Source organism: Lasioglossum baleicum, chromosome 18 (assembly GCF_051020765.1).
Source record: "Lasioglossum baleicum chromosome 18, iyLasBale1, whole genome shotgun sequence".
Lineage (NCBI taxonomy): Eukaryota > Metazoa > Arthropoda > Insecta > Hymenoptera > Halictidae > Lasioglossum > Lasioglossum baleicum.
In genome coordinates, this window is record NC_134946.1 from 3,771,089 (window position 1) to 3,790,157 (window position 19,069).

The window sequence follows — 19,069 nt, forward strand, 5'->3', positions numbered from 1 at the left end:
AACAAATGCGTCTCTGCAGTTTATATAATAAAATCAAATTAGATCACTTTAGTAAAATAATCTAAAATTTAGTTTAGTAAAATTATCTAAAATTTAGTTTAGTAAAATAATCTAAAATTTAGTTTAGTAAAATTATCTAAAATTTAGTTTAGTAAAATTATCTAAAATTTAGTTTAGTAAAATTATTTATTATTTCAACTGCAGTTGGGGTGCAAGGTGCAGCACTCCCTAAACAAAGCAATGGCGGTGTGATCGAAGGAAAAATCGGTAGATGACGCCGCCATTCCTGTTCAGCCGCTAAATAGAAACAAAAGCATGGAAATCTAACCCACAATACGATCACCTGTAACCAAAACCTATATTTAATCATCTCAATTAACATTAATACATTACAACTACAATTAATCATCGATACACAATCATTCTGTCCATCAACCACGGCGAATCCCGTGTGATCCTTGGTGTAGGAATAAATTCTTCAGCGACGCCATAACCGGATGTTCGGCTGCCGAGAAGAATCCAATGGACAATTCAACGAGGATGAATTTGATAGAGCACAAGGAGGACGACGATGTGAGCGTGATTGCAGTGATAGGAAAAGAAAATGACAGAGCACTGGCACACAAACAGCCTAACAAATCGGGTCTGATGAAACATCGCTTGCAGAACCAACATCGAGTCACCGAGATCGGTAATGATCAGAAAATGACTCTCCGGAAGCGATTAGACTCGGATCCGTTGCCCTCGGAGTCTGTTCATTACAAAGGGATCGAAATACCGCAGAAAGTGTCTGCAGCAACGTTTGCCTACAAACAGGACCGAAAATACAAGGACGATAGCGATTATGTGAAGGACTCCACAGAGACCAGCAGCGGAGAATCCACTTATGGCGCGCCCACGAAAGTTAGACGCGTTCATCGAGTCACGAGGAGAACGTAAGAAATTTTATGAACATCGGAAAACACAAATATTTACATCTTTCCTTTACATCTTTCCTTCCTCGCGTTTCCAGGATTGCAAGGCTTCTCATTTCTCTGTAATGCAAAGATGGGGTTTTTCAGTAGTCAGTAGGCGTAACTTGCATTATTCAGAAGCATAAATTACGCCTTGTAAACGTAAAAATAGGACTTTCGAGGAAGACAGTGGTCTAGATTGATATTTTATCTAGCGCTTTTGACTACTGAAAACCTTATCTTTGCCTTATCACCCTTGCAATTCTGGAAACGAGTCTATCCCCTTAAGAGTCACAGTATTTGCTTCCAGTTATTTAGAACATCTTAAGAACCTGATATTTAAGAATTGCTTCTTTAATAAAAATCTTTTGTAGCCGTGGGACCAGAGAAATTCGCAGGAATCCGATACGTGTAACGAAGAAGGATCCAGACAAAGGATTTCCCAGGCCAAGACAGCAATTGATTTCAGCGAAGAAGAAGGAGGCATTCTTCGATTTAGGGCCTGCTAAGCGAGGAAAATCCTCCACGATGCCATACATGAACACACGGTCCGTCACAAGGAAGATGTACAATGTGGGAGCTACTTATCAAGCGCCTACAGTGAGAGATGAATTGGAATGGAAAGAGTGGCCAGTGCATGGTATGCATGAGAGACCAGTCTTTCATCCTCAGGTAAGATTTTTCAACTCTCTGTCCTATGTCCTTTACAGAACATAAAGAGCATCGTTTATTAACCCTTCTCTGTCTTTTTAGGTGGGCCTAGCCACAGAATATTTGGGTCGTTACTATACCAGCTTGGATGGTCTGTGTTACCATGAGATAGTCGATCCTCCTGAGATAGAAGTGGTCTCTGTAGATCCTCGCTGTGATTTCCTACCTTCCTCTAGTGAAAAGGAACGAAAAAGAAAAAAGAAAATGGCTCAAAACTTAATGTTAAAAAATGCGAAGACACCTGTTTCATGTAAGAAACCAAAGTCTTTCAAGACCTGTATGCACGAGAGTTTCCACTGTGTCCTGGGCTACTGTTCGCAAGTGATGACTCCCAGTTACAAGACCAATGTCGAGGGAAAGTTAAACAAATTAACCGAGAACAAGTCGCCTGAAATTTTGAAAGAGCCATCTTTAACAAGAAATATCGTGGAATCTACTGTTAAATACAAGTCATCGACCAGTAACCAGGAAAGCTTGCCGAAACTGATGGACAGGAACAAGCTATCGAACAGCTACTCCGCGACTATGATGTCCCAGAGTGCTAAGACCTTAAATCAAGCGACGAAACCGCGACTGTTCCCAGCGCAGAAGGTGTACGTTGCTAATTCCCAGAAGTCTGCTGTCTTTACCACTCATAGAACTCTTCAGAGTGGACACCTGAAGATGCAAGATTTGATGCACTCTTCCAATAACCCTCTAGTCCTTGTTAACACTTCGGAAGTGAAAGATGCTCAGATCTTGAGACCTTTGCCTAGCAACATGAACCTGATAAAGCTAGAAGACAGTAACGAAACTCTGTTCGATATACCTTCAGTGTTCAAAAACGCGATTCCCTGCGATGAGATGTCAGAGAGTTCGAAGATGATTTTGAAACAGCTTCCTCCCGTGAAACGTGGGAACAAGGTTGAGTTCACTGTGACGAAGTATCTACTCGATAACTCGCAACAGAACAGGGTTCTAGCACCGAAAGAACCGAATGTTAGCGAGAACAAGCTGCCTTACGAAACGACTACCAAAGAAGTGAATGCCAAGGTAATGTCCGATAATCTGAACAAGACTTGGTGTGCTAGCGACACTTCAGAGATAGCTAAAATCTTGTCAGAGTATAATAAGAGCAGTACGAAGAAGCCAGCCATCGAGAACCAGGGGTTCTATGCGAATTTGAAAAACATCCGGATGAAGGAGGTCCAGAATAAAGAGAATAATAGCTTGAAGCAGTCTGCTCAGGATAGTTCCTTGATGAGGAACATGAACATAAAGTTCCCTCAAGGAAAATGGCGGCGATTTCATTTGACCGTGGAGAAACTGAAAGACATGAAGAATGAAAGGAAAACTGTAGCTGTTTCGAACAGACAGTCGATATTCAAGATTGATCATGCAGCTGTAGATCCTGCGCCAGAGAGACACCCTGAGAATTTTAAGTACCTTGAACTGTCTCAAAGTACTAAGTTGGAGAAAAAAGAAAATAATCCGATGATTGTGGTGAATGCGTCAACAGTAAAGACTCAATCTTTGCAAGAACTGTTGGAGAATACAGCTGTGCTGTATTGTGCTGCTACTGGGACACATCAGGATGATCTAGCGTACTATATCGATAGTTTAGACGCTGCTCAGAGCATACAGTGGCTGGAGACCTGCAAGAATGTGACTCTCTGAGCAACTTTGTTCTACAGTCTCCAACTGTATACGAAATGAGGATTTTTATGAAGTATGTTGCTTCACTCCAATTCTTAACGATCCTGTAACTTTACCAAAGCCAAAGGACTGTTTTGAATCCTATATTCCTTTTTAATCATCGCATTTGAGAAAAGTTGAAAAAGATTATGCATTAATTATTATTTCATAGGATGTCAGAACAGAATCATAGTACAAATGTATGCAATAATTTAATTCGTTTAAGAGACGGTGTAGTTCTATTAAAATAGTATTAATATACATTAATTTTGTTTCATTAGAGAGATTATCGTTTTTATTCGATGTATTCTGAACTCGTTTAAACAAGACATAGAAATAATATTACAACATTGTGCTCTTAAATATACACACATCTTTGTACTTCGAATATATTTTTCAGACAAGTAGGCACTTGTATCGAACATAGAGAAAGTAAATTTACTCGAGTTAGTGTAAAATCATCCTTCCACAATTGTGGTCAAGACCAAGCCGTCGTTTATGGCTGCATGTATGAACAACATGCTGACAACCACAATCGCGGAATAGACGCACAGTAGAGCAGCTATACCGAGACTTCGTTGTCAGTCCCTGTTCTGTCTTCGTCTTCGATGGGTGTGCCTGTGGAGACGCGAGATATATAGTTTTTTACCTGTTGTTACATTTTTATTAACGTTATGTAAATTTTATTTTTCTACTGGCAAGATTAATAAAATTAATATATAAATCCCACACTGCGTTTAATGGTAAATTTACCTCCTTTTTTCAGATTCAGATTCGCTTCCCTCGCTGACAGTCTTCCCAGCCATTTCTTCAGTTGTGGACTGGTCTTCGCTGTTCTCCTTGCACTTCCTGCTCTTGCTAGAACTCTTACTGGAATCATCGTTCTTGCTCTTTGACCTGATTCCTTCAGAATGTTTTCTATCACTCTTCTCAGACGACTTTCTCTCAGTTCTCCTCTTGTGTCTCTCATCGTCAGATGAAACTTCATGCTTGGACTCATCTCTGTGCGCAGATCTTCTTTTATATTCGTTCCTTTGGGACTTGTTGCGCTTTGCGGAGTTGCGAGAACTGGATGTGGAGTATCCAGTATCTTGTCTGGCCTTCCTATTCAATTTGAAGAAAGAAGAATGTGTAGGAAGTTGATACAAATTTTGGTTATTGACTTGTAAGAGTTGAAACAATCATATAGTACCTTTTAGAGTGACCTATGCTCCTAGGAGAAGACTCGAATTTGTCTGTCTCTTCAGTGGTCTCTTCGCTCTCCGAGTAATTAGCCTCCACATCCCTCCTTCTCTTCCTTTTTCTGTCTTCACAGACCCTTTTGCCCCTAACATCTCTGTATACGTCTCCTCTCGATATGATGCTGATATTACTCACGACAGGCTTCTTCTTCTGCTTGCTTTTGCTCTCTGTCTGCACCACGTAGAGCCTGTAGAGCTGCAGAAGTATCACCAGAGTGTTCTTGCAAGTGAAGAAGATGTTCATGTAGCTGACGATACGGTAGTGGATGATGAGGATCAGCCTGAATGCCAGGAAAGGACCATCCTGAAATTACAACAGCAATTACAAACATTTCTGAATGGTAAGAATGAAAGGTAGTTACGGAGACTACCTGAAGAAGCATGTTCAAAGCGATTCCCCAGACGTCGATGCTGCAACAGCTGGTTTCATTGTGCACCCTTTTCTTCACAGCATTCCCTGAAGACAGCCTGGACTTCCTGGACTTGGTGGCAGTCAGGACAACAGTGAACTGCATCAAGGACCATGCCCATATTCCCAACGTCAGATATACTAACACAGGTTCACGTGCTATCCTGTCCTCCTTGAAGGAGTCAAAGAACTCTATGATGTCTGCAGCTGTTCCTATGTAAACTAGCAATAATTGACTGAGTTGATCACGTGTCAGGTCACCCTTTGGCAGCATCCATCTTCCGATAATCAGGACAAGCATCAAGAACTGCTCTATCAGAGTGACCCACGTTTCTGTAGATATTTGGATGTCTGGCAGATTTATGTTCACCTGAATAATTAGTTAGAGCTAGGTTTTGAAATTTTTCTGTGGATTTTCTGTTTGTAGAATTTGGAGATCCACTCACACCCAACGCCTTCTCCAGGTGTTTCAGATCCTCTGCAGCCAGGTTGGTTAAATCCAGGTTCTCGGATATGTTCACGTTTGATTCAAAGGCTTTTAGTCTTCTGTCGACCTTGTCCAATTCCAAGAGCCATATTGCTGGTACCACGCTGCTGAGATACAGGAATACGGACGGACAGAACCTATGCAATGGAAGAAGTATTGCAAGACACAGGAGCCGGTTAGGATTCTTTTTCTTTCTTCAACAATTTCGAAAGATTAAAAATTTTATGTTGATATCTCCTCTGATTTGTTTATTCTGCTACTATTTTAAATTTGTCCTACCAGATTTATAATTATTTTACAACTCTAGATCTCTTTAAAGAGATAATGTTCTATATCGTTAATTGTATTATTTTGAAGATGTATTAATTTTTTTAAAAATGTTTGTGTGTGCAAGGTTCGTGGCCGCTAGTCAATTGGCAAGAGTAATATCGAGTGGCATTAATTTCCTTCAAGAAGCTCGTGCAGGATTTCTGCTGAATTCTCGACCGAATCGATCACACGATTTGAATGGAAAAGGATATTAGAGAAAGAGGTCACTGTTACACGTAGCCTTTTCTGTGTCTGAGAGTGATAGTGGATTGTGTCTCGTCCCACTCCCGTCACTAATGCTCCAATTTCCGACTGTCAAACCGAAATGGTCCCACAACAACACACCCTTCCTTGCTCGGGAAAGTAGGCTTGTTTTACTCTGTCGACCCTCCTACATGTCTGTCGACCCCATCGTTTATTTTGTTCAATTCTTATCTATACTCATAGACGATGATTCCAAAAAATATTAGAAAAAATTTGCAATTTAACTTTACCTATAAGAATTTTTGAGGATGTCTTTCTGGTATTTGAATAAAAGTATTTACATTGTTTATAGGACTTTCTTCTTGTATTTTAAATTACGTACATCCCTTTTTTATTATTTTGCTCTGTTTAGGTAGAAAAAAATGTTTGTTATTTACCACTTCCATTCCTGGTTCTCTTTTATAGTAAGCGTGAAAATGCCTTCGAGGAACAGTAGCAGGATCGGACAGCTGAGATACCAGAAAAGAGGATTCTTTTTAAAAGTAGTCACTTGCCAAATGGCTATAAAACCGTGAGAAGCGAAAACCAATCGCGTGATGATCGCCTTGACGGTCGCTAAGAATTTTGCCATTGTTGAACTACACTGTTTTATAATAAAAAATCTTCCCTGTGTTCCTTAATATACTTTTGATAAGCCACAACACTCGTTTATCGTTAAACAAACGTCTTCTTTTGATAATAATTCTAACGATAGAAAAATAATAGTTTTTAGTAGAACTTTTTCGAAAACTACATTTTTTAGGAAACGTATCGGCGACACAGCAATTTCAACGCGGTTCACTGTGTCTGAACTGAAACAAAACTATCCTGGATCGCTTAGGGTTTGGATTTCAAATAGCGCCGCGCACGCGTCGTCCGATAAAGGAATACATATTTATTTGGCGGCTCAGTATGTACCATATATTTTACGTTCGTATTATAATAAGAACTTTCAGCAACTATTATTTTATTTATCTTACTTTAATGAATATGCTCTACTACTACGTAATTTATTTTACACAATATAATGAATTACATAGCAATAGTTAATTTTCCAATACTAATTTATTACCGTGAAATCAAGTTTTATTTCGTAAAAGAAAAGTATTAAATTGCATAGCTTCAGGGGCATATTAAGGGGTTTGGGTAATCTGTAGTCAGCCAAATGCTGTACTTATTCAACACTGTATAGTGTATGCATAGAGACTCTTATACTACACTATACCACTATACAGTGTATGCGCATTATGCGTGCAACGGAATGGACCATTGGACCCCATGTCTACATGTTCTTTCTTCAACTGAAATGTTGCCATGTACATTTTTACAGCCTTAATTTGAGCTATTGAATATTAAAAAATCTCAACGGGAAATAATTTAAATTTTATTTCCTTTTTCAGGCCTTGAACAGAGTTCGAGAGATCGAGCAAATTCCGGCATGAATTATTTGCTCCTGATAAACGTACGTACAGCGCCATATATCGGCAATACGTTCAAACTTCTCGTCAAATTTACCAACCGGAGCAATTCACAAATTTTTGTAGGGGCAACATGCGCTTCCCCGCATTGCCACGGCGCTAGTGTCGCCTGAGACGTAGAATTCAATGCCAGCGCCGCCAAGCGTTCGACCGGTGTATTAAGGGAAATAGCGCGAGTTTCAAAAATAAACATTATAAGATAAATGTAATATAAAAGAAACTAAGAATGATTAATAAAGTGAAGAGAAAGTGCAAAATTGAATTAAAAATATTTGTAAACATTTTTGTTTACTTTATTGTTATAGATAACGGAAAAATAAATAGGTGTATTTCTTACGTTTTAAGAGAAGCATTAAATGAAACCAAACTCATAATGATATTAAAATAAATTTATTACTGATAAAACACATTTGCATGACAGGCTTTGCGGAAGAGCGATTCTGTTATTAAACAAATTTGTACTACATTATTCGACGGAATGGTTAGGTATCCGTTTAAGTAATTGCCGCAATGTAGGAGATATGATTGCTTTTATCAATGAGCATATTGCTACTCACTGCCCCGCATGCCGCAAGGCATTCTGTACATTTAATTAATCTAGTAACTTCTTTTCCTTCAACCCTTTCGCTACTTCCTTTAAGGAATGTACCTTTACTTTTAGGCGTTTTATTTGCCGCTTCAAGATTTGGTTGCTCTTTTGGGTAGAATGTAGTCTTTCCTGTATACTCTTTAATTTTTTCAGAGTACACCTTGGGGTGTTCGTATAGTGGTGGTCATGACGTATCTTCTCATGTACTGGCGTGTGCTGGGACTTTGTTACATTCATTGTTAATGTACTTGACTGGAGATAACTCTCTTCATCAACTGCAATGCAAAATATTGTCACAGAAATTGGTATATTATGGAAAAAATTGTGAACTTTATCACTCGAATAATATACGTGATTAAACGAAATACTGTAATTGAAACTTATTTGAAGTAATTTGAACATACAAATCTCTCTGCCACGTGTAGGAGAGTCAATGGACTCTACACACATATCCGCTTCTGGAACTTCTTTACTTGTTGCAATAGATTCATTAATATCTGAAAACAAAGTACATACACTAATTTAATATATATATATATATATATATTACATATTAAATTACATTAATATATTATAAATCAATTAAGACACAGTTCCTTACTTCCATGATTACTTTCTACCAAAATATTGCTATGTTCTTGAAACATTTCCTGGGGTGTCAAAATAGTTGGCAGAGCTCTCAGTTTTAGATATTTCCTGTTGCGATACACATTAAAACAGTTTTCAGAAAAGTGATCTGAACACAACAAACTACTATTTGTAGGCATCCAATTTTCCCAACCTATTATTTTGACCCACTGTTTACATAGTGCTGCATCTCGTGGAAATCTGTGTTTTATCATATGGGAATTATAAAACAAAACAATTTAGTACTATTGAAAAGAAATTATATTATCTGTACAAACCTGTGCAATGTTGCCTTTTTTTTGTTGTTACTCAAATTTCCGCAATATACGCATTTACCCATTGTTATCAACTGTAATAAAACGGACTATAATCAAAATTACATAAATGTTAGGCTACTTGTAATGCTTTGTGTTCCATTATATTTTCTGATTTCTAATATTAAATGTTAAAGATGGTAACATACCTGATAAGTTGTAAACACCACAAAACCCAGAATAAACACTGGTAAACACCCGAACACGGCACTGCACGGAACGCTACGAAATAATATGGTGTCGATGGCGTCTAATGGCGTTGAATGGCGTCTAATAATAAAAATTGTTTCGTGTAAAAGGTAGTAGTGCAAGAACTTGGCTGGTGCACTACCGTGCACCTAGATAACTCTATTGAAAGCGCTACGCTACCGCTGCCGCTAGTACCAGCTAGTTGGTACCGGCAATACCGCAATACTGCTACTTGAAGACTTGAAGGGACGCAAACGCATGGCAAAGTATTGAGGACCACGGTGGTGAAGAGGAGTACGGGGGATACAGTACACCGGTCGAACCAAGGGCAGCGCTGGCATCCAATTCTACCATAGACTTATCTCTGTGGTACAACGTATTATAATATTCTATGGTCAAGATTGTACACATACATATCAACTTGTTTGAATTTCTGACAGTTTACAACATTAAAATAGTTATACCGTAGTTTGTGTTTTATTATTTTCTCTTAGTTATAGTGTATACCAAAGTACTTCCAAACACTTGTTAATTGTTTATATTCAAGTACGATTGCTGTATTATATTTATTTACGAATAAGCTTATTTATCACATGTTTTAGAAGTATGGAAAAATCGACAGATCCGTTTGCGTGGACTCATAAATTGCAGTGTCCACAAACAATTATCAATGATTCTGTCAAAAAAATGTTTGTATAGATTTTTAGTATTGTTAAGAAAGTTGACATACATAGTAAATAATGTAGACTATATTTCAGATTGTGTGCGGGTACTGCTTCATTCCTATGGGATGATTTAGCTGATGTTATATTTACTGCCGACAAAGTCAAAACAGTAAGGAAAAATGTATTATTGCATCAGTTAAAAACTGGAACCCCTAATAAATTGATTCAGTGCATGCGAAACATGGTACAGTTAAAGTCTATAGAAAGTGATAGCAAGAACAAAATATCTAAATTAGAAGAAGAATACAAGCAATTGGATTTTGCAGTCAGACAAAAAGGTATAGTTAGCATTGCAAATATTAACATGAACAAATAAATACATGAAATATCATTGTTTCAGTGCAAAAGTTACGAGACATTAGATCCAAGCGTTCAGAAGTAAGAATGAAAAAAAATTTAATGAAAATGAAATATGATCAAACCGTTACACAAATTGAAGATTACAAGAAAATGAAATTAGTTTGTCAATATTTAATGCCTAGTACCCGTAAAGACTTAGATCCCATACTGCTTACAGAAATGTTAAATGTGGTGGCAAGCTTTTGGGATGGAACGAGCAAACAACAGGTATGTATATGAATGAAATGTATTAAAACGAAATGAAAGTAAATAACTGCAATGAAATTTTAGGTACGCGAAGCTGTATCGGCCAATCTTAATTGTTTTGAAGTCCCTACACTATGGTGTCACTTGAATCAAAATGTAATGCAAAATGTAGATAGATTAATGAAGATGGAAACTACAAAGTTTGTGGATACAGGTGAAAAGAATATAAATTTTGGTACTGCTATAATATATGGCCAACAAATTTCTATGGTCGGAAAGCAATTGTGGTATAACACAAAAGCAAATAATCATCAGCAAAGTATTCTTGAACTTACAGAGAAAATTGAGGTATGCTTTAGAAAGAATTATCCACTTAGCTACTAATGATCAATGCAAACATAAATCAATTACTATTTCAGACAGGTTCAGGCAATTGTTCGGATGTAATCACATGGCTGTCATTAGCATTGGAAGTTTGTAAACTAGAAATTGAACAAAAACATTTAGGTGATGAAGTTAGCAAAATTCGAGAATATCTAAACGAGAACAGTACCATCGCATTTGACTTAGCTGAACTGATTTCGGAAATACAAGACATCGATCAGGAAATAGTATGTTAACATTTTAAAAGTCTTATCTACATAACTAATTATATATAACTAATTACAAATCGATTGCAGGTAACACATACAGAATGTATACAACAATCATTAATTCATTTGAAATTTTTACCGGAGTACATTATTAAAGTAAAGAACGAGATGAATTTAATACTACAGAAAATATTAGAATTAAGAAATAGTTATTATGACTACTTCTGCTTGAAAAATTGTTTAAAGACGGAATTGGATTTATTCCGTGATAATGTGCAACTTAATGCTTTGAGAAAAGTTAAGTTGAAAGGCGATGTTGGAGTTTACAGGTTCGATTATTAACGTTTCATTATTATACTGGGTATTTAGCCTACTACTAGTTAGTATTTTTCTTGCAAAAAATAAGTATTAGCAAAAAATGAAAGAGTATGTAATTTGGCATTTTCAGAAATTATCAATTTTTTAAATGGAATGCTATCTACTTTTTATATCATATGAAAGCGTGTGTCAAGCCAAATTCATTCGCATAAGACACAATGACCTTCAAGGTCGTACGTCGTACAAGAACAAAAATGAAAGAAACATTTTTAATATTTTATTTTTTTCCAATATTTATTATTTGCTGGAAAAACGCTAGCTAGTAATAGCGCGAATATTCGTATTTTATGTATATGACGTGAAATTTCTAAATTTGATTTGCGTATTATTTTCAATATTTTCAGACACAAAAGTATGTGTATTACCGAAGCTTCTGTCGTGGTTGCTAATTCTCAAACTTCAAATATTGTATACTATTTTCCAATGGTTCACACACCAATATATTCTTTAATAGAATGTTACAAAAACTTCTCTTTAATGTTCTTTCATAAAAGATTCCATTTTTCCGAATCCGAAGAGGATGTATATATACCACAATTGCCTGAAAAACACGCAGAAAATAATTGTAATATAGTTGAACTGTTAAGCCTATCAAAAACTGTAACTGCAAAAACGAAAGATGAAATTAACGAATTTAACAGAATATTAAACGATTGGTAAGTAATCGAATGAAATGAATATTTTTCAATAGTATTTCGGTGATAAATATATATTTTACATTATATTTGCAGGGTGCATCACACAGTTGAAAAAGCAATGAATGTTATTGAGAATTGTGTGGATGATGCAACCTTTGCAGAATGGGTCGAACGTTATGATTTACTGCTATATATAATTCAGAAGTCTAAGTAAGTGTTTTGTAAATTTTATAACTTATTTTATGCACTGTTCACTGCTCAAAATACAATATTTTATTTATACTAATTATCCTCCAAGGATGAGGTTGAGAAAAGTGTACACTACTTATGTCAAGTTATGGCTGTTAAGAATGTGTGTAGATTAAAATGGTAACATGGAAAATGTACTAATCACTCTGTACACAATAAAACAGAACATTAACTTGTGATAAATTTCATACGCTTTCTAACATGTTCTAAATTTTTAAGTATTACATCCTTTAATGACGAGGTCAAGGTTCGCAGAGGTACAAATTCAAAACACTTCTTAGAATACTATTAGAGAGAACGAATTATTAACCAGCCCTTATGTTATTCAATTCCACACATAAAAAAAGCCTTCAATTTTGCTGGCAATTGTTGGTAGTTGGAGTCAGGTAGAAAAGTACTCTAATCCTCAGGATGTATTAGGATGTACATACGGTGTCTCACGCACTAATTTCGATGAATCTCCTGGAAAGCAATGTTATGTGAAATATGTATAATTTGGAAACTATTTTAGACACAAGCGGTCAATTATGCAACATTACTTTTACTAATAAAATAGCAAAACACATGTAGAAAGAAAATTTAACAAAAGTGAAATTTCAACTGCTCTATCAACAAGCTATTTTGTTGGCTGTTTCTAAACAAAAGAAGTTTGAGATTGTAATTACTTGTTTTGTATTACCTTGTCTAGAACAATGTGAAACAAACGTTTAAGAATAGCACAAAAGTTTGTTCAGCCATCTTCAGATGGCTATTGCTCATGGTTTCAGGATTTTATATTAAAATATTTCAAAATTTCATTCGTCTTTTGAAGATTGTGCTTAGATTGGTATGCTATTTTGCCTTCGGGTAGAACTTGAGGTTCATATTTCAATAGCTCGTAAGATCTAAGTAAACACTTCTTTGATTCCTGTAAGAAAGACAACATTATCTCGAGTTCTATAAGACTGCCTAATTTCATCAAAATCTTTTTGTATAGTATAGTAAAAGGTTTACCGTTAATAGAAATATAGTGTCCTCTTCCTCGTGTCTCTTACTAAATTCTGCAAGGACTGCGTGCATTTCAAAAAGAATTAATCCTCGAATTCGATTTTCAGCTGAAACATAACATATTAACTTACACATTATTAACAATGGTACTTCTCGGGGAAAAGAATATATTTTTAGCAGCAATAAATTACCAGGTGCAATAATTTGAAGTAGATTATCAAGCTTCTTGCATAAATCAAGCTTCTCGGCCAAAAGATAGTCATTGACCATGTCTAGTCCACCCTGTTGTCCAATCAATTGAGCCAAAGCAACCATAATGTCGACATTGTAATAGTGATTTCGATGTAGAACTTCCTTGTAACGTTTCAAAAATCCTTTACATGCAGTGATGTCATTTTTCTTCATGTTTGAGAGGTCTATGCCAACCCTTTCTAAAATTTGTTCTACCTCTTCGCAGCTCATCGATAATTTACATGTTCCACATATGTAAGGTTCGGGTTCTGTTCCGAGGAAAGTTTTTGGTAGGACATAGCCATAACAACTCCTATAAATAAATTGACAGTTATGAAGATTTTCCATTAATTTGAAAAAAAATCTAATATATTTTAACTTTTTTCCCTTGTAATAAATACATATACATATAGAGAAGAATGTAAGGTATTATATACGTTATAAAAAACCTATAATATCTTACTTGCACTTCAGGGCGTTAAACATTATGCCGAACTCTGAAGGGTCCCTGCATCTGTCACAGGTGCAATAAAAGAATTTTGTGTGGAAGAGATGATGCTTCCTATTTGCAGTACCCCATAATGCGTCTGTGTAGCAGATGGAAAGATGGTCTCCTGAAACTCACAATGTAAACAATATAGAAAATTGTTTAGAGGATAACAAAATTAAAAACAAATCGCGCTAGTTTTATCTATATTATTATTATGAATTTTACAGTTTTCCAAGAGAGTAGAACTTCTTATTTACATTTTTCGTCAGCTGTATCCATATACAGAGTGGGATTCAAGTAGGTACGATAGAGTTAAATTTTATTTCAAATGATGCATAGAATCTATTTAGACGTCATTTGTGTTCTCGAAATTTTAAGATACTTCAATAACTATACCGTTCAGATAATGTTAATGTACCTTTTGATATAGGTGTCGCGGCGTGAATAATTAATCCACCTTCATCGGTGAAGCTTTTCGAACAATTTGCTTTGCAATTGTGCTCAATTAACGATGCTAGCTCGTAAACTGCAATGTATGGTGGTTCTGTAAGAGGAACTTCGTGTCCGTTAACCTGTAATGTAGTAATTAGCGCAAATTACGTTTTCGCAATTTTTTAGATAGTCAAATAAGAACTGTTATTTGTTCGAAACGAAACGTTATGGGTATTATATTGCTATCAGTATTATCTATTTATTTTCAGTCACGGCTATAGTACTGGTGTATAGGTCTATAGTACTATAGATTCTTCAAATCCTTCAATAAATAGACTGTTAATTTGAAAATTTGTTAGCAATCACATAGAAACAATGATATTTTATTAAGAATTGTACCTGCAGGATACCAACGATTTTTGTAATTTCGTTTTCGGCTATATCGTCCGTTTTGAAAAATCTTTTGATGAAACGCGCAATCTTCAGCGCCTCTTCGAAGGTGAAACTTTGCTTTTCATTAATTTCATCGGTGTGACTTTCAAGGGATAATAACTTGTTATAAGTTTCTGGATCGGCGTGTTTCATAGACAATGTTTTTATAACGTTTATGCATTGATAATTTGGGTGTGGAATACCGAATTCGGTGATCGATACCTGTAATGTGATGATACTATTTAAAATTGTACATATTATGGAATAATGACACACATCCATATATGTAAATTAATTGAACTTCGATTGTACCATTTGAGGAAAGTTATGAAAAACATGGGAAAAAAGCGATCTTTTTTTTTTTTTAATTCATGAACAATACCTATGTCTGTACACTGATACTACAACAATATACATGGTGTCGATTTTAAATTTCATGCAATGCAAAGTCTGACTTTGTCTGTAATAGTCACCTTCTCACTTCTGCGGGAAGAAGTGAAATCACATTCCAGTCCATGCTGTTTGCAGCTCGGACAAAGAGGCCATCCGCATTTTGAGCAAGGTATAGCACTATCTTTATATAGCGCCGTGAAACACCCCAGACACACGGGAACGGAATTGTGCATGGGGCCGGCTAACAGAGGTTGATTATCTTTGAGAATAATCTCTCCTACCTTGATGTTCCTCGTGGCCACATAGTGACGGCCCAAAATCGGGTTCTCTGCTAACTTTGAAAACAAATTTTCTGGTGAATTTCAAATATCAAGAGTAATTAAAAATTAACCCCCTTGCACGCTGTAACATCGAATCAGAATCTTTTAAATATACCGGGTGAAAAAAAATTATATATATAAATTTCTACAGATGATCGTAGAAATATATATATATATATATATATATATATATATATATATATATATATATATATACGTGGAGGCATTTACAGGGGGTGTACAAAGTATTCGTACACCTTTTAAAAACTAACTTTTTTATAATTGTACCAAACCACCTGATTTTTTATAATCAATTAGAAGCATTGGTTTACGAAGTGATATGCGAGAAAGAAAGATTTTCCAAAAATTATAATTTGCAAGGTTACATGCAAAAATAAAAAAGGAATTTTTTAAAACTTTTTTATTTCGGCTCTTAATGTGAAAATTAAAAATATATGTTTTGTAGATCTATGTTAGTTATACGCGTGCTGAAAATTTCATCGAAATCGATTAACATACACACGAGTTACAAGCGGATAAAAATGGAAAAAATCGTAGTTTTACATGACTTTTGATCAATTTCTACTTAAAATCCACAGAATCTTTCAATGCGTGTCGTTTTTTCCTGCGTCAAGCGATTTTGATGAAATTTTCAGCATGTGTATAACTAGTACAGATCTACAAAACATATACATATTTTAAATTTTCACATTTTTGCATGTAACCTTGTAAATTATAATTTTTGGAAAATCTTTTTTGCATATCATTTCGTGAACCAATGCTTCTAATTGATTATAAAAAATCTGGTCGTTTGGTACAATTGTAAAAAAGTTGTTGCAGTTTTTAAAAGGTGTACGAAGTATACGAATACTTTGTACACCCATTGTAGGAGATTTAATCATTAACTTAGGTACCAAGAATTTTTGTATAATTTGTGTTTTCTTAAGTTTTTAATTTAAATTGTTTCTATTATTTTGACCGCGAAGGGGGCCCCTTGACCGCCGAATAATAATCTTACCTTGTAAGATTTACAGATCTGAGCGTGCTTCTTCCAATCCTTCTTCTGGTGTTCTTTGCTACAGTAATAAGTACTTTCACACGCACTGCACTTATGAGTCGCAGACTGTCCACAAATGTCACAAACATTTTGAGATTCCATGATCGAATCTTCAAAAAGCTTATTTTCCTGTTTTCTTGAAAATAGACGCCGAAAGGATGCAGTCTACAAGCTTGCTGTCGTGGTTTGTTTTTTCATTATCATTTGTCATTTCATCGGAAACAAATTCCGAACCATTTATTTGAACATCTGTTCACATAATTTTAACAAATAGATCATTTAATTTGATTGAAAATAGAATATAATTATATTTGCGAAGTTTTCATATTTACATTATAAAATTCTAATCGGTATTACACAGTGGTGATGTTAAAATCATGTTAACACTTATATAGAAGAAAGAAATTGTTTTCAGGTATTTATTGTGTGTTGATAACAATGGATAACAATTTATTCAGAAGTGTATCCGAAGAATACTATTTAATTAATTAACGGTGATTAATATTGTAAAAGTATAAACGTCTTTGAAGTAGAAATATTTGCGTTCCACTGGATATTAGATTTTTTCGAAAACCACATATAAGCATCCAAAAGATATACATTTCGTGATAATTAGCACATGCTCGTTGATTTTTCAAACTCGATATTCAAGAAATCGAGGAAAATTCTAAAATTTACTATACTTTTGCTCGAACAATTACGCTTTTGTATTCGGAGCTGTATATTTAGACGCGCCGTATATAGTCTACTGCATGATTACAGTACATTATAGTACATGCGAGTCTGTTTCATCTTATGTAATTGTCTCGTGTCTCTATTCTCTTAAACGTTACTACCAATGATCTCTCGCTACGTTGAAAAAGAAAAATGTTATTTCGAATATTCCATACTTATCTGTGAAAAGAAAAATTGCTCCGTTCGAGCGTGCGATTATCTCATTTGAACCGATATTTCACGATACACATTGGTTTCAACAAAGTAAATTATATTTCTGATTTGATGTAGTTAACGCGACGACAAAGTGAATCGGAATAACTAGTAGGCGTGATAATTGCTCAGTTAACGTTCCATAGCACACGGTGTCGTAAAAACCACGATTATGCGAGCCGACGATCGTCCGTTTTCAAAGAGAAGTGAGCAGTAACTAACCGGGTACCGGTTTGCTGAGGAGGAAGTTCATATCATGAATAGGGTTTATTTATAGACAAGAGCAAATACATGCTAATGCATGCCCGCTTATGTACCTAATCGCGTGTATTTAACAACCATATATGATACATTTGTGTTATGTAGCAACTGCGAGTTTAAGTAATTATCTAAATTGTTGCTTTTATTTTATAGATAGGAATATGTGGTGTCGCGCAGAATTGGTAGTAGCAATTATCTACACATTGTTTCTTTTATTTTATTTGTCACTGTATATGTCCGTGCTGCGACATAGATCGTGTAGGGCTACTATATTTTTTTGTGACCTTACCAACTGCGCCGAACGTAGAAAAGGACAGCTCACGTAAATACAGTTCAAATTATATCGCGTTTAGTGTCATTTTAATCAGAACAAAAATATATTTAAAAAAACTGTTTAAAAACCACGCTATATTAGAATGCACTAAAAAGGAGAAAATCATTTTTTTTAGACATTGGTGACTATAAATAAAAGCGTGGAGCGCTAAACTGTATTGACGTAATCTTCGTGGGCCCTCCACGCTTTTACTTATAGTCACCACTGTCTAAAAAAATTATTTTCTCCTTTTTAGTGCATTTTAATATAAGCGTGGTTTTTAAAAAGTTTTTCTATATATTCTTTTATTTTCTACTTTTTAGTCTTTTTTAAATGGAACGCAAGATATGGAAATACGCGAGATAGAATGAGGGGATGACTTCGAGAGACGATGTCGCTTGATAGAGTCCGAAATTGTCCGAAATGGAACTGAATGAACGGAATACCACAACCACACTGAGCTCATTCGGTGCAAAGTGGGTCAGTGGAGTGGGGATGAGTCGGAGCGGGAACACGTAGTGGAGTAGGGAGCGCTGGCGCGCGGAGTAGGGATCGCTGAACGCGTTGACGTACTACCGAGCGTCGCGCGGCGAGGTGTGACGGTTAATATTAAAATTTTTTTTTCTCCTGGACGCACAGTTTTTTTTAAAAATTTGCTTTTTAATATTGCATTGTCATCCAGTTCTGAGCTATGTTTAAAGTTTCAAGTCTCTGGCTCATCGGGAAGTGGTTTAAAATTCGATCACAAGATTTGACGCATGCAACAACTCGTCAAGTTAAAATACGCGCGGTAAAAAAATGCCACAAATAAGCCGGTGAATATTCCATAAAGAATAATGAAAAATAAGGAAGTTTTGTAATTGTATTAGTAGC

General features: G+C 35.5%; 5 protein-coding genes across 10 annotated transcripts in view; 3 read left to right on the plus strand and 2 right to left on the minus strand.

Annotated features, from left to right (window-relative positions):
• Window positions 1–154: 154 nt before the first annotated feature.
• On the plus strand, window positions 155–4,281 carry LOC143217951 (uncharacterized). The gene is made up of 3 exons (XM_076442713.1): window positions 155–935; window positions 1,328–1,625; window positions 1,707–4,281. The coding sequence occupies exons 1-3, from the start codon at window positions 523–525 to the stop codon at window positions 3,318–3,320; spliced, it is 2,325 nt and encodes a 774-aa protein (XP_076298828.1). The 5' UTR covers window positions 155–522; the 3' UTR covers window positions 3,321–4,281.
• Window positions 2,668–6,950, minus strand: LOC143217952 (transmembrane protein 26). The gene is made up of 6 exons (XM_076442714.1): window positions 6,426–6,950; window positions 5,435–5,612; window positions 4,951–5,358; window positions 4,531–4,883; window positions 4,092–4,442; window positions 2,668–3,956 (listed from the first exon to the last, which is right to left on the minus strand). Exons 1-6 carry the CDS (start codon window positions 6,617–6,619, stop codon window positions 3,920–3,922), a joined length of 1,521 nt encoding a protein of 506 aa, XP_076298829.1. The 5' UTR covers window positions 6,620–6,950; the 3' UTR covers window positions 2,668–3,919.
• Window positions 6,951–7,876: 926 nt separating this feature from the next.
• LOC143218208 (SET domain-containing protein SmydA-8) lies at window positions 7,877–17,829 on the minus strand. Of its 6 annotated transcripts, none has more exons than XM_076443261.1 (14): window positions 17,586–17,829; window positions 16,657–16,944; window positions 15,399–15,653; window positions 14,893–15,147; window positions 14,480–14,633; window positions 14,035–14,185; window positions 13,532–13,884; window positions 13,347–13,447; window positions 13,033–13,260; window positions 9,185–12,815; window positions 9,000–9,070; window positions 8,696–8,922; window positions 8,499–8,591; window positions 7,877–8,369 (listed from the first exon to the last, which is right to left on the minus strand). In XM_076443261.1, the coding sequence occupies exons 2-9, from the start codon at window positions 16,795–16,797 to the stop codon at window positions 13,117–13,119; spliced, it is 1,554 nt and encodes a 517-aa protein (XP_076299376.1). In that variant the 5' UTR covers window positions 16,798–16,944; window positions 17,586–17,829; the 3' UTR covers window positions 7,877–8,369; window positions 8,499–8,591; window positions 8,696–8,922; window positions 9,000–9,070; window positions 9,185–12,815; window positions 13,033–13,116. The 6 variants fall into 6 exon arrangements, with proteins under 6 accessions (XP_076299376.1, XP_076299375.1, XP_076299374.1 ...); XM_076443260.1 differs by having other exon boundaries at window positions 9,185–9,305; window positions 9,451–12,815; window positions 16,657–17,829; XM_076443259.1 differs by having other exon boundaries at window positions 9,185–9,305; window positions 9,405–12,815; window positions 16,657–17,829.
• Window positions 9,643–12,318, plus strand: LOC143218207 (uncharacterized). The gene is made up of 8 exons (XM_076443258.1): window positions 9,643–9,913; window positions 9,983–10,227; window positions 10,290–10,516; window positions 10,580–10,843; window positions 10,915–11,106; window positions 11,176–11,417; window positions 11,811–12,122; window positions 12,198–12,318. The coding sequence occupies exons 1-8, from the start codon at window positions 9,831–9,833 to the stop codon at window positions 12,316–12,318; spliced, it is 1,686 nt and encodes a 561-aa protein (XP_076299373.1). The 5' UTR covers window positions 9,643–9,830.
• The window catches only part of LOC143218210 (arrestin domain-containing protein 17), a 34,772-nt gene continuing 27,998 nt past the window's right edge, over window positions 12,296–19,069 (plus strand). The window contains exon 1 of the mRNA XM_076443273.1: window positions 12,296–12,314. The gene's annotated coding sequence lies outside the window, so the exon portion shown is untranslated. The remainder of the gene's footprint in view (window positions 12,315–19,069) is intronic.

Excerpts from the sequence above, each read along its gene's own strand:
- LOC143217951 (XM_076442713.1), top strand. The coding sequence starts at position 523 with ATGGACAATTCAACGAGGATGAATTTGATAGAGCACAAGGAGGACGAC. Across the intron at positions 936-1,327 it reads CATCGAGTCACGAGGAGAAC|CCGTGGGACCAGAGAAATTC; the intron begins GTAAGAAATTTT and ends AATCTTTTGTAG. Across the intron at positions 1,626-1,706 it reads GACCAGTCTTTCATCCTCAG|GTGGGCCTAGCCACAGAATA; the intron begins GTAAGATTTTTC and ends CTGTCTTTTTAG.
- LOC143217952 (XM_076442714.1), bottom strand. The coding sequence starts at position 6,619 with ATGGCAAAATTCTTAGCGACCGTCAAGGCGATCATCACGCGATTGGTT. Across the intron at positions 4,884-4,950 it reads CTTTGAACATGCTTCTTCAG|GATGGTCCTTTCCTGGCATT; the intron begins GTAGTCTCCGTA and ends TTGTAATTTCAG. Across the intron at positions 3,957-4,091 it reads TCTGAATCTGAAAAAAGGAG|GCACACCCATCGAAGACGAA; the intron begins GTAAATTTACCA and ends GCGTCTCCACAG.
- LOC143218207 (XM_076443258.1), top strand. The coding sequence starts at position 9,831 with ATGGAAAAATCGACAGATCCGTTTGCGTGGACTCATAAATTGCAGTGT. Across the intron at positions 9,914-9,982 it reads AATGATTCTGTCAAAAAAAT|ATTGTGTGCGGGTACTGCTT; the intron begins GTTTGTATAGAT and ends ACTATATTTCAG. Across the intron at positions 10,844-10,914 it reads AACTTACAGAGAAAATTGAG|ACAGGTTCAGGCAATTGTTC; the intron begins GTATGCTTTAGA and ends TTACTATTTCAG.
- LOC143218208 (XM_076443261.1), bottom strand. The coding sequence starts at position 16,797 with ATGGAATCTCAAAATGTTTGTGACATTTGTGGACAGTCTGCGACTCAT. Across the intron at positions 13,448-13,531 it reads ACTTCAAATTATTGCACCTG|CTGAAAATCGAATTCGAGGA; the intron begins GTAATTTATTGC and ends GTTATGTTTCAG. Across the intron at positions 13,261-13,346 it reads ACACTATATTTCTATTAACG|GAATCAAAGAAGTGTTTACT; the intron begins GTAAACCTTTTA and ends TCTTTCTTACAG.